At 40.0% G+C, this 13,556-nt stretch overlaps 1 protein-coding gene across 5 annotated transcripts in view; it reads right to left on the bottom strand.

Moving 5' to 3' along the window:
• Positions 1 to 462: 462 nt before the first annotated feature.
• Positions 463 to 13,556, bottom strand: part of LOC148354262 (disks large homolog 5-like) — a 49,981-nt gene continuing 36,887 nt past the window's right edge. For 4 of the 5 annotated variants that reach the window (XM_088350760.1, XM_088350762.1, XM_088350763.1 and 1 more), the window contains exons 22-34: positions 13,410 to 13,487; positions 11,915 to 12,077; positions 11,698 to 11,831; positions 11,032 to 11,193; positions 10,782 to 10,965; positions 9,929 to 10,077; positions 7,031 to 7,201; positions 5,219 to 5,409; positions 4,989 to 5,132; positions 4,596 to 4,723; positions 4,302 to 4,411; positions 3,391 to 3,500; positions 463 to 3,327 (exon numbers count right to left, since the gene is read on the bottom strand). In XM_088350760.1, coding sequence (XP_088206886.1) covers positions 3,224 to 3,327; positions 3,391 to 3,500; positions 4,302 to 4,411; positions 4,596 to 4,723; positions 4,989 to 5,132; positions 5,219 to 5,409; positions 7,031 to 7,201; positions 9,929 to 10,077; positions 10,782 to 10,965; positions 11,032 to 11,193; positions 11,698 to 11,831; positions 11,915 to 12,077; positions 13,410 to 13,487 — 1,828 coding nt within the window. In that variant the 3' untranslated portion in view covers positions 463 to 3,223. The remainder of the gene's footprint in view (positions 3,328 to 3,390; positions 3,501 to 4,301; positions 4,412 to 4,595; positions 4,724 to 4,988; positions 5,133 to 5,218; positions 5,410 to 7,030; positions 7,202 to 9,928; positions 10,078 to 10,781; positions 10,966 to 11,031; positions 11,194 to 11,697; positions 11,832 to 11,914; positions 12,078 to 13,409; positions 13,488 to 13,556) is intronic. The other variant, XM_088350765.1, reaches the window with a different exon arrangement.

Raw genomic sequence — 13,556 nt, 5'->3', positions numbered from 1 at the left:
TGGCCCGGTATTGCAGTACCTCCGGGAACAGTGATTGTCAAGAAGGGTTGTTCAAACTTCACATTGTTTGTCTGCGGAAATTAGTGTCAATGAATTTGTCCAAACCAAAAAAATTTGTACTGATAGCTTCTTGGCCCTTAGGCCAGGACCTTGACTCAGTCCCTTGGTTGGAAGCAAGTGTCTCGGCCTAAAATCTTTGCAAAATATCATGACTTGACTGATAATAGACAAATGATAAAGAATATGGAACCATTTTTTAATGTGGCCGCATGCGGCTAATATACCGGTGCGGCTTGTGTATGTACTCAGTCAGTTTTCCTCTCGAAATGCGGTGGGTGTGGCTTATAATCAGGTGCGCCTTATAGTCCGGAATTTACGGTAATCAAAATAATCCTCTCACGTAAATAAATGTTTGAAAATAAATATCGAGGGTGCACTCCAGTTAATCATTGGCAGTCAAACTTGCAATACAGACAAAAAAACAAGACTTTTATTGTCATGGTAATGTCTCAACATACAAATCACATTCAGTTCATGTAAAGAGACGTTCAATCAGTACCTGGCATCGCATCAATAACCACTCCATGTTGTATCCCGCATTCTCCTCTAACATGCTACCTACACAGGAAAATAGCCGCGTTACACTTTTCTTACTTGATTTATTTTTTTAAAAGCCCAATAGTCAAACAGGAGGATCACATTTTCTTTGAAAATAAAACTGTGCAAGAATAGATCCCTTTTTATTTTTGAACAATTCCAACATGTGATCCTTTATTTTGTCAGAATTTTTAAAAAAGGCCCTCAATGAAATGTAAGGAACTGATGTGACACAAAAAAACAATTCTTACAGTAGAAATGATAGTACCTCATATTGGTAATCTACTGAAAACCTGGCAACGGTTAAATCTTTACAGTTCACAGCTAAACAAGTGCAAAACAGACACGATAAACATTTTCGGGGCGAGGTTTGGCACGAGAAAAAAAAAATGCGGGAAGGCCGTTTCTTGTTCTCCCCGCTTGAATCGAAAATTAAATAACAGTGAAAAGCAAAGAGATCGCGATATACCGCTGCAAAAATGTCTCCGTCATGTCTTCGGGAACGTCGATAAGGGACTGACAAACAACCACAAAAAAATAACATGCTAATGTGACTGCCAGACCTTCCTAGGCATGTGACCTAGTAAAAAATACATGGAATATATTCTTTTATATAGAGATTTATATACTGTATATATATTTATATATTTGTGTGTTTCTGCATACTCTATGTCGTTAAATACACATGAAAGAGACAGAAGGAGATAGTTACACAGTGGTCTGTCTAGCCCTGGAGTGCATTCTGAGGAGTTGAACCCGTTTGGACGCCACGTCGGCCTCGGACTTTCTCGAACCCAAAAAAAAAAAAAAAAAAAAAAAGACTAAACGACGCTCACCGCATACCTGGGGTACCTTGAACATTAGGCGTTTTCCACAGAAGGCACTTTCCGAAAGGCCCGTAATTAACAAACGCCCTGCTACGAGAAAGAGGACACAATGCATAGAGCTTACCGTATGGTTACTGTTACTGCAGGGTAAGCCGTGAGAGCACAGCTACAGTTTGTCGTAACGGGATCAGCTGAACACGAGTTACCACAACCGGGATGACGAGAAAGGTGACGGATTCAAGCATAGGGGGAAAAAAATGGGGTGCATAATTGTCAAGGGTGCAAGGGCGGGTTATGGGATCTAAGGGGTCGTCCATTCTTCTGAGATTTAACACAGAGAAAGAGTGTTAGGACCGGGATCCAAAGTACCCCCAAAAAAGGAAGTTGGCGATAGCCGTGGTTGTTTAGGCCAGGGAATGGCAACCTGAAAAGTTGAAAGAGCTGTATTGGAAAATAAACAAAGAAACAACCGCTATTTAAGCCTTATAAGGAAGGCAACACATACTGTATTAATCTATATTCATGGTTTGTCCTGTTAGAGAAATCATGTAATGTAATTATTTTTATTATCTAACATTGTTTTAAAAAAACCACTGATGAGCCACAAGGGAGCGCCAAAGAGACACACGCAGCTCCAGAGCTGCTGGTTAGAGACCCTTTATTTAGGTGTAACACCTTGATGACATATTTTTTTATGAATTTCATTATTGGTGTTGTTACCACAATTAAGTAAGAGTTTATGAAAAAAGTAAGGAATTTACAAAAGTAACAGCAAAAACTAGGTACAGGTAAAAAATAAGATATAGATGATTTTTTTTAAGTACCCCAATATCAATTCATAATGTAATTGACAATAAAGACATTCTATTCTATTCATTGTCCTTGATATCAACATTGTCAAAAAACATTATATAGAAATATACAATTGGTCTTGTTTTACAATACATTTATGAAATTATTTCATGTCTCTAAGCCCTACTTTTTAGTACTTTGCTATAATTAAAACTATTTGTTTTTCTTTTTGTTTAATTGAATGTTTTCATACAGCAATTTTACTAACAATTCATGGTCTGAAAAGATAAGAAATACATTTTGATAGGAATGGGATTATTGTGATTGACATTTCTATTGTTTTCCTCTGCTGATGAAATGAAAAGTTACAACAAATTCAAAATCAAAAACTATGAAAAAAACGTGGGCTGACGGGTAAAAGTCTGAACTTATTTTGGTCCTGTCTCCTTGATTTGATGATAGATCACTTCAGAAAAAGGATAAGTTGCATATATTTTTAAGTTCCTGTATTAGGATAGAACTGCAATATAAAGTAGGAAAAAAATCATGATAATTAGGATGTACTAATACTAAAACAAATGCAAATGTGATGTCACAGTTACATGACAAAATGTATAATCCTTCTGACGTAACAACCACGATTCTCATAATTTTATAATTAATGCCATTTTGAGTTATTTTTCTTGTAATTCATCACCCCCAACCACCCAGTTTTCGACCTGGTCCTAACACTCCTTCGGTAACATCATTAGTGTTTTTTTTAAGCTAGCAGAGGGAATGGGTGCAGATTTAGTTCTTGTGGAGTCAATATTGAAAACAAACAGATGCACACCAAGGAGTCCATCAGGGAAGACTGGATGAAGGTGGAGAACCAGTGCTACGTGCTGGCTCTGGAGTAATTCAAGAAAAAAAAGCTACCAATTTACAATGTAGTGTAGTGTACCTATTCTATGTTTTTGGAGGGTTTTATAAATCCATGTGAAAGGAGAGGGCTTCTCCTGCGCCCGCTATGGGCAGCCGAGCGGAGTCCATAAGACTTTGCTTTGTTCTTGATCCACTATAGTCATGATCTGAGTGCAAATGTACGGGAGGGAGCCGCCCTGGACAATACCTGCGATGGAGACGTGTCGGATTAAAACGTAATGAAACACTATATTCACTCACACGTACTCACCTGTAAAAAATTTGCTGTAATCCTGCTCGATCTTCTGTGCGTTTTCAAACTGCTCCTTGGAATGTTTTTGAGACACTTTGTCTCGCAGATAAACAGGATCTTTCTGCTCCCTGAAGAACATGAAGGATGCCAGTAGTTTTAACAGTGTTTTTTTTTTTTTTATAGTATTCCCTCACTTTTCGCACTTCATCCGTTCCATAACGACTTACTCGCAAAAAAAAAAAAAAGCCTTATGTGTATCGTTTGAGTATCGCTTTTTTTTCTGCCGCCATGGCAACAACCCCACAGTTGTATCCATGCATATATGGTGGATGTCACGGTTGTATTTATCCCTATATAGTGTAAGTCCAAGCAGGCACAATTTGTAAACACATGGGACGCAGCAATGGAGCACACTTTTGGAACGTTGAGAAAACAAGCACAGTAATTTGTTGAGAATTGTGAGTGACATTAATGAAATCGTCTTTTATTTTATGTTCCAAATTAAATACAACAAACGACGTCCGTGTGTTTGATGACGACGCCCATCTATTTGTCGCTTTTTCATGCATCCTGATCAGTTTGCTCGCAAACGGCACATATAAGGAGTTAACGATTCATTCAAATTGCTCCGATTGGCTCCCAAGAAACAGAAGTCAGTTCTCACATTGGTTTGAGTGTAAAGTCGCTTGTAAGGATAGGTCGTAATTGCACACAGTACGAATGTCTCCGTGGAACTTATTAATAGAAAAAAAAAAATCTGAAAGAAACCGAGTTGGAGAAGGTCTAACCACAAAATGGCAAGTGAATACTGTATTTTTACTTTGACTAATTCACTGCTAGCGACGGCTTAAAACGTCGTTTAAAATCACAGTAGATGTACAAAAGTCATGCTAAGACAGCAAATTGGATCACATTGTAGTGCCTCTTACTTGATCTGCTTTGCGTTTTTGTAGCGGACAAATACAACAATGGGATAAATGTGGACGCTGTGGAGCCTCTCGATGGCGTGCGGTGCGATGTCCAGCAAACAGTGACAACCCTGCAAATGGAAAACAAAATCCATCATAAGCCAAGGGATATGAGTGGGAAAAAGATTTACTGTTCACAGACGCCTTTATTAACGTCTAGGATGAAGTGCAATAAAGCGTTATCACTGGGGATTAAGAGCGGACAAATGGAGAGTCGTCGCGTCGGATACCATCTTTTCAAAATAGGGCAAATACCTTCTCAGTTATTTCCTTTATGGAAGCAACTGTGGTGACATCAAAATGGCCGCTGCGGCGCTTGTAGTCGATGAAGAGGCAGTCCTTGACGCCTCGTTCGATGGCCTGTTGGGAAGCCTTCATCACCTCTGCAGGCGAATGAAATAAACAACTAATTTGCACATCTTAACGTGGTCATATTTTCTTCTAATTTCCTGACCTTGTCACCAGACTAGATTGTTTTGTTTTGTACTGCACTGTGATACACAATAATTGAATTAATGCCAATTATGCTATGTGGCTAATGTGCGTCTTGTGCCATCTAGTGGAGGATAACTTAATCGCTGTGTCATGTGCTGCTTTCCATAAAACATCACATAAGACAAAAAACACATGATAGAAGGCAATATCGACCTAGCACACATCTGAAGAACTTTCCCGGCGATTCCTTGACAAGCATCTCCTTGACGGCGTCTGTCAGTGGGCCGAGAACCAGCACCGGTCGAGGAGAGGCGCACTCAACCTTTTGGACCCGTTGGTAGGCCAGACTAACACAGTCTATAACACACAAAAAAAAACATGTGATAGATTGTAAGGCGACAAAACATTACCTAGGTCCTGCAGTGTTAGCTTGAATGTTAAACCTTCAAAGAAAGGGAGAGAGTCTGTGCTGATGGCGTCCAAGGCCACTGTTTCTTTGCCGTCTTTGGAGCTGCTGCGCTTGTGCTTCTGTTTCCTTCTGAAAAAGGAGCGGCGGGCAGCGGCCGATAGCGTCTTGCCGCATTCTTCCTTCATATCCGTCACGCTGTGTCGCCGGTAGAACTCTTGGTCCATCCTGGAACAGTATAGCCAGTGTTAATTGTTAAGCATCTACAACTCATTGTGATGATTGAAAGTCTACCAATGATTCTGTACTTTTCAAAAATGTTCATGAATAAGAAAACAATCCACATTTAAAAATGTACATTTAGGTAAATGGTAAATGGCCTGCATTTATATAGCGCTTTTCAAGTCATTAACCTCCCAAAGCGCTTTACAATGTGCTTCATTTAAGAGTCATTTGTCTACTAAATGTTCCCAAACTACAGCCTGGGGGACGCTGTGTCATCAAAAAAGTTAATTTTTTCTCCAATAAGTATGTGTTTACAATGCCCAACTAAGTTTGAAGAGTGCTTATGCTTTTTTTCTACCTTAAAATCTTACTTTTAGCAAAACAGTTTGGGACGGAACACAATATATAGAAAGGAATGACGGGAGGGTGACATCATGCTCCGTCTCCACGTTTTCTTATTTTATTTGTTAGCGTAACATAAAATTGGTGAAAAAAAAAAAAGAGGCCTACTTCAAGTTCAGGCCCAACGCCAACCTAAACCCCCCAAAAAGGTTAAAAGAGAAGAGGTTTTTTTTTTTTTGAAAATGTATTCACTTGCACGTGCATCATGAACAACTTACAGAGGCTGCAATGATGACACAAGCCAGGAGATGGCAGCCTTGAGTAAAAAAGTTCCAAATTCTGTACAGCTCCTTTAATGTGTAAAATATATTCTCTAATCCTGTATGTGTTACAACCAGATATATTGTTTCTCAGAGATCTATGCAAATATTTAAAATATTTGCTAACGTAATAATGCAATTTTATGTGAATTGACACGCAACCAAAATTAAAGACACAAACTAGAGCGAGGACTAACTGAATAAAAATAAACATGCCCCCACAAAACGTTCTATAAATCTCCTCCAACCTGTTAAGATTGGATCATTGACGTTTCTAGTAGACAGTAACAACACATGTTTTAAAATATTTACAAATATGCCCATTTTACGTTTTTTATATTTCCTTAAATAAAATTGCTTTTTCAGGTGAAATTCAAAACTTACCTTGAAGAAAGCCAACTAGGTTTTTGCTACTTAAAAAAAATATATTTTGCTGTGCTTGGTAATTTCCTTTTTGTGGCCATGGGTAGAGACAATGTTTGGGCACCTCTTGACTAGAATGTATTATTGAGGTTCTTAAGATATTTAGACTTGCTGTAGAAAAAGACTCGACCTGAAATTACTGATTCATAAGCCAAAAAAGCAATGGGGAGAATGAAAAATACAGCCAAAGAGACTCTAGTTCTGCCTGGACCAAGCTATGCTGGCCCAGACTGTTGCCCTGGCCCAAGGCTAGAAAGGAAAAATTAATGTTTTTTTTTGTTGGAAATATAGCGCATTATATTCTCTATACCTTTCTTGTGTCCCGTTTAATCTGGAGGGACGAAAGCATGACCAACTTGGGTGCCGAGGTGCTTAACTTGTTTGGGTGTTTGGGCATTTGGGTTGCCCATGGTCACATTTTTTTGTGTTTTTTGCTACTTTTTCCTTTTAATTTTTGTATATGTGTTTGTCTTGCTGTCGGTCACCCCTCTCGAGGGATATGACCAAGGTAGATAGATGGATAGATATTCTCCACCCACATGTACTTGCTGGGGATCTGCCCCCTCTGGATCTTATGTGCATTTTCATCCAGCTGCCAAGCCATCCACGTCCCAAAGCTGCCCTTTGGTAAAGACTCGTCCACATACAGGATGTCGTCCTTCTTGAAGGTCAGGTCTCTCTCGGATTCGCTCGCGCGGTCGTAAAGCGCTCTGGGGAAGAGGGGGCAAAGGAGGATAGTAGAAGGCGGCAGAGAGGTTAGGTTCGACATCAAGGTGATGAGGCGACACAAGCGACAGCGGGTTTTGACAGGAGAACAAGATACCTGGATAAGGAGGGTTGAGTTTATCTACACGCTGTAAGCCTCCCTTGGAAGTTCCTTAGTCATTCTACTAGCAGCCTATCTTTGACATCCAGGCGTACTGAGTGTATTTACTGCACATGACATCACTAGCATGCTTGCTTATATGACAAGTGACTGCAGCAGCTGCTGTGACATTGCTCCCCCCTTCCCCTCATTTACAGAACATTTCCAACAATAACACATAGGTTGGAGAACATAAAAAAACATTATACACTTATGGAACACATAATTTGATGGTGTACCATGATCAGTCAGTTCAAATGATATTTTGTGTGTCCTAATTATTTTCAGTACAGATATGAAATTAATCCGTTCTGAGTTTTGAATCGCAGAGTGAAATTGCATTATCGCGGGGGATAGAAACCTATGGTAATCTGTATCCAATGACGCCAGATGAAACATTAAAAAATGTTAGTAAAAAGTACTACTTACGTGAGAAATAAGTGTATGCGATTAAATAGCATTCTAAATAAATAGACATGTGAAGAGGACTGAAAACATGGTTTTCCACATTGTAGAGTCAAAGCGGGGTCACTGTATCCCAGGGGCCAGTACTGCATGTGTGTGTGATATATATACTGGACTGTCCCAGAAAATTAGAATATTGTGATAAAGTTCTTTATTTTCTGTAATGCAATTAAAAAAACAAAAATGTCATACATTCTGGATTCATTACACATCAACTGAACTATTTCAAGCCTTTTATTATTTTAATATTGCTGAATTTGGCTTACAGCTTAAGAAAACTCAAAAATCCTATCTCAAAATATTAGAATATCATGAAAAAGTATACAAGTAGGCTATTCAACTAATCACCTGAATCATCTAATTAACTCGAAACACCTTGCGAGGGTTTCCTGAGCCTTAAAAACACTTGGTTCAGTAAACTAAATCACTGCTGATCTGACTGCTGTCCAGAGGACCATCATTGATACCCTCCATCAGGAGGGTAAGACACAAAAAGAAATTTCTCAAAGAGCAGGCTGTTCACAGAGTGCAGTTTCAAAGCATATCCACAAAAAGTCTGTTGGAAGGGAAAAATGTGGCCGGAAACGCTGCACAACCAAGAGAGATGACCGCAGCCTTAACAAAATTGTGAAGAAGAGCCGCTTCCAGAATTTGAGGGAGCTTCAAAGACAGTGGGCTGAAGCTGGAGTCCAGGTATCAAAAGCCACAGTTCACAGACGTGTCCGGGAAATGGGCTACAATAGCCGTATTCCCATGGTCAAGCCACTTCTGAACTCAAGACAACGGAAGAAGCGTCTGACTTGGGCTATGGAGAAGAAGCACTGGACAGTTGCATAGGTGTCCAAAGTCCTCTTTTCAGATGAAAGCAAGTTTTGCATTTCATTTGTAAGTCAAGGCGCCAAAGTCAGTGTTCCTTTTACCTCTGAAAAGTGATGGGTCCCGGGGACTCGCATGCTCAAAAATCTATGGGTCCCCCAAATTTAGTGTTATCGAGGTTGAAATTTTAAATCGGCGACAAATATATAATATAAATCTATACATTGATTCTGTTTTAATCATCACAGTTTATTGCTAATGCAAATCAGTCATCACTTCAAGATTTTTCAGTTCACAACAATATTGTACATTATACAAAAATATATTGCTGAAATAATTATATTAATCTATATTTTCATTCAGTTTTAATCATCAGTTAATTGGTAATACAAAGCAGTTATCACTTCCGATGTTTTAGTTCATATTTTCTTCGTGGTTTGCTGTTCCGCCACAGTTGTAATGCCTTCTCAAGGTCCAATCCATTATCATCCTCCTCAAAGCGTCACCAGGTATATAATTTAGTCCATTTTGGCAGAAAAGTCCTTTTCTTGCTAGGAGTATTCTTTTGTCTATTTTCTTTCGCCGAATTGTTCGTTTGTTTTCTTGCCTCCGCGATCTTCCGAAGAATTTATCTGCAGTTTTTTCCTGCCGGAATTATTGCCGTTGTTATCACTTTCTGCATTATGTTTCAACTTATTACTGACACTGAAGAAATTACCAATTTTGTGTTGATTTTCACCTTCCCTCGAGGACAACCACCACAAAAATGACGTAATCTCGAAGCAACAAGATCTTGTTTGCCGAGATCGGCGTGCAGACGAAAACTCAAACAGCGAGACCAAAACAACAATGGCGGATCTGCCTAACAAAAAGTTTGAGTGCTGTAAATCTTTGTTTAAAAAAAAGTAATCGGGTAATAATGACAATTTTGTGTCAAAAAAGTTGCATTACGGGGACGCACGTTGATTTGACACTATGCGTCCCCAGCAAAGATAATGCGTCTAGGACGCAGGGACGCGTGCAAACAAGAACACTGATATATATATATATATATATATATATATATATATATATATATATAAGTAATCAAAAAGCAGTTAGTGGAAAAGAGCGTGCAGAAACTACAGATGAGGTCACCTTATTTGGACTTTTGGAATCACAGAGACGATCAGGGACATAATTGGTTTGATGAGAAAAATCCCTGCTTTTCCAAGGGCCACTCTCGTGGCTGCTCTATTTATAGCGACACGGACAAACACGAGGATGCTCAGGGAAATAAATGTGTGGGTACCTAATATAAAAGCCATCTCCTGGAACGTCTTTGAGAACATTGAAGTCATCTGGCCGATGCTGCACCTTGAACGTGACAGTCTCTGCTGGCTTCAACATCTCCACATAGACTTCCTCTGCAGTCTTGTTCTTCATGTTGGACAAGTTATACTGCAAAATGAGTCGAGGGCAAAAAAAGAGCGATGTTATTAGCGTTGTGCACTCAGCTGATGTACTTTTTGCTCTATCTTAAATAGGCGACAAGCTTTCAGCTGAATTAAAAATGTCCCATATTGATTCAGGCTAGCAGAAAGGATTTGTGCAAACAGGAGGGAAGATTGAAGGGCAGAAAGGGTGACGGGGCTGCATGCTAATATCATGGAAAAAAAGCGGGCGTGCCAGGAATGCCTTCTTCACACGATGTAGTGCAGGGTTCACCAACCTTTTTGAAGCTGAGAGCTACTTTATTTGTCACTGATTAGCGTGAAAGGCTAGTTTCATATCTTTTTTCTGATGTGACCACTTGTAATTACTATGTTATAATGTTAAACACAGGGTTGTTAAAATAAATTGGGATAAAACAGACTCGCAGTCAACAACTAAAATATTTGCCTTGAAGCACTAAGCCAATTACGTGTCAGTGATTCCCGATACCAGTTAGAAATCAAACATCCTAGCAAATCACCATCAGCCAATTTGAGAACTTGTCTGCAGGCTACTCAGGTGTTCTTAGGTGGGTACTTGATGTGATCGGGCACCACGTTGGTTACCCCTTATGTATTGAGAGTGTCATAACCATTTAATTTGTTTTGGACAGTGCAATAAAGTTTGCATCCAATGTGACACAGGAGAAATGCTGAAAAATGCACCCATACCTCCAGAATGAGGTCACCAGGACGCAGGCCGTCAGCACCTCTAGCTGGACTGTCCTCGTCCACACTATCTACATAGACGCCCCGCAGGTTCCCTCCGCATAGCGTGATTCCCACCTCAACCCCAGGGCGGTGAACAGTCACCAGCCTTGGTTCCCCTGCCTTCTTATTGCCATCAGAGTTCATTCTGAAAGAAAAAAAACACAGTTTTACATTGGGGTCCTTGCATGTGTACGAGAATGACAACACTTACCTGATATAGTTACGGGGGCTTGTGGTGGGCGTGGTTTGTTTGGATGATGGCGTTAGAGTGCCCTCGTCTTGTTCGCTGAGCGTATCAATGGCAGGGTTTTCCGGGGTAGCGGCACCACTCCCCTGTGGTGTAGACTGAGTACTGACTGGGTCGAGACGGGAGCTGCAAACAAGTATAGAAGTTAAGAAGGAGACGATTTCTATGAGTATAAATCTTAGTATTTCCTGTCAGCTATTAAATGATCAGAATCAAACTAATAAATTATATGGGAGGGTGGTTGTTTGCATCCATTAACCATTAGGGTCTTAGGGGCACCATTTCCTGTGGTGTGTCTTGGGCAAGTACAGCCTGATGGTGCCCAAGAGGCCCCGATTTATTGGTCACATGATATAGTTTACAAATATTGTTCAAAAGGTTTCTTGGTGATTGGTGACGCCCTAGTAAATAAATATATGTATTATAAAGGCCAAACAACGCTGTTCCCAAGTATCAAATTTGGCTTCAGAGCCTACCTGACGGCTACAGTTGCAAGTTGAACAATTTTACATAATGTAATCACCTTGACTTGTCTTGTCTTTGAGAGTACGAAAAACAAAAATAAATCAGTTTGGACAAAACCTTTTTGTGTCATTGAAAACAATCGAGCTTAGACCAATAGTATGTTACCTGGATCGAGAGTGGTTGCCCAGCTGGTACATGTGTGGGTTGTACTGTGCCATGATGGTGATGGTGTCACACTGTTGGCCAATGATGAGCCGAGCCTGCTGCTCCGTAGCGTTTCGCAAGTTTATGCCATTGAACTGAAGAGAAGGGTAAAGTCTAGATGTCTAAACACTCAACAGGCTTATAATTATATACACATTGGGGCAATTTGTGTCCGTACCTCCAGCAACTGGTCTCCGTACTCCAATCCTGCCTGGTGAGCGATGCTACCTCCGGTAACTTTCGAGACAAAGATACCGCCATTTTCCCCGCCGACGATGGAGATGCCAAGGGGCTCGGCGCCTTTGTGAACGATGACGTTGCGGGGTTCCTCCAGATAAGGCCTGCAAGGAAAGAGAAAAAATACATCTGAACAGAGAAAGGTGTTTGCAAGGGTCACTTTGATAAAGAAAAGGGAGGCATTAAAGTAACTGAAAACCTGATTTCTTAATATGTTTACTGAAGAGGATGTCAGGATTGTGTGTCTTCATGGCAAGTCGGCATGGTTGTGCATGGCACACGATTTCATGTAGGAGGATCAAAGAGATGAATTTGCAGCCAGAGACGAGGGCAAAATGAAGTGGGGCACAAACATTGGCCAAACCAAAAAGCCCAGAGTAATAATAATAATACCATTACGTAACACGCTGCAGACAGAATGATCACTCGGCTTCTGGCCAATCAACGCACATGCATATTGACCGTGTGTGTGTCACATGCAATATCTGAAAGGGATTCTAAGCCCCTCCTCCACTGGAGAGACAAGTGCAGATAATGATAATGGTATACAGTGGTGCCTCGATTGTTGTTGGTATGTTCCATGACCACACTAGCAAAAAAATGAAATAAATAAAACACTGAAGTTAGATCATATTATCTTAACATATAACTATTGAAATTATTTTTAATGAGTTTCTGAAAACCGAAAAACGCACACTCATGAATAGACAATCCATTAAGAACATAAATCAACAAAACGACAACATTAAGCAGTGCATTGAGCACACATAAATGGACAAAGGTAAAAAAAACATACTTTATGATTATTACCCTGACAATTAGGAATTATTTCCAGTGGACAAAAAATGTAACCCTTTGAGTACTTTTGAGATTCCTGTCGTCATAGATTGTTTTCAAATACTATGTATCTTGTAGTTAAAGATGTATAATTATCATAGAGGTATAGCAATATAAATTTAATTATCCGGTCCATGTTTTTATCATTAGGTGTTTGCAAACCTCATGATTTTGACATTGGATATTTCTCAATATATGAGACTTCAAACTGGGGGTGTCAATAAATAGATTGACAGAAACACTTTACATTTTGTTCTGAATTTCAATCCCCAAGTTATCATAATTGTGTCTGGTCATGTGAATGTTGAGGGACTACTGTATATCAAAACAAAGTTTAAAGAAGAAAGACCCTCTTTTTGTTGTGTTCCAATGCAGCATGCAGGCAACTAGCGTTCTAAACAAAAGCGTCCTATTGGGGCTCAAATGCACAACATCTACTTTTGCATTCCGTCTGGCGCAAAGGATTTTCTGCTTCTGTCCGCGGAATCTGCTTAACAGCAAATAAGCAGGTGGACGACCGGGCTCGAGTAAAAGGAAGAGGACGGTGGGTTGGGAGGCGGACATAGCCCGACATTACAATGCCTTGAGGCAGAACAAACCTGAGGCTCCTGAGAGAGGAGAACCTCGGCCTCGCAGCCAGAGGTATCCTTAGAAAAGATCGATTACGGTAAAGAGATCTGGAAGTGGGAGAAGAGCCGAAGAAGCGTAGGGCAGATAAGAAAGGAGTACACACATAAATCATCGTG

Source organism: Urocampus carinirostris, chromosome 13 (genome assembly GCF_059441175.1).
Source record: "Urocampus carinirostris isolate Australia breed hairy pipefish chromosome 13, RoL_Ucar_1.0, whole genome shotgun sequence".
In the NCBI taxonomy this organism is placed as follows: Eukaryota; Metazoa; Chordata; class Actinopteri; order Syngnathiformes; family Syngnathidae; genus Urocampus; species Urocampus carinirostris.
The sequence above is the reverse complement of the archived record's forward strand: the minus strand, read 5'-3'. Positions and strand labels throughout refer to the sequence as shown.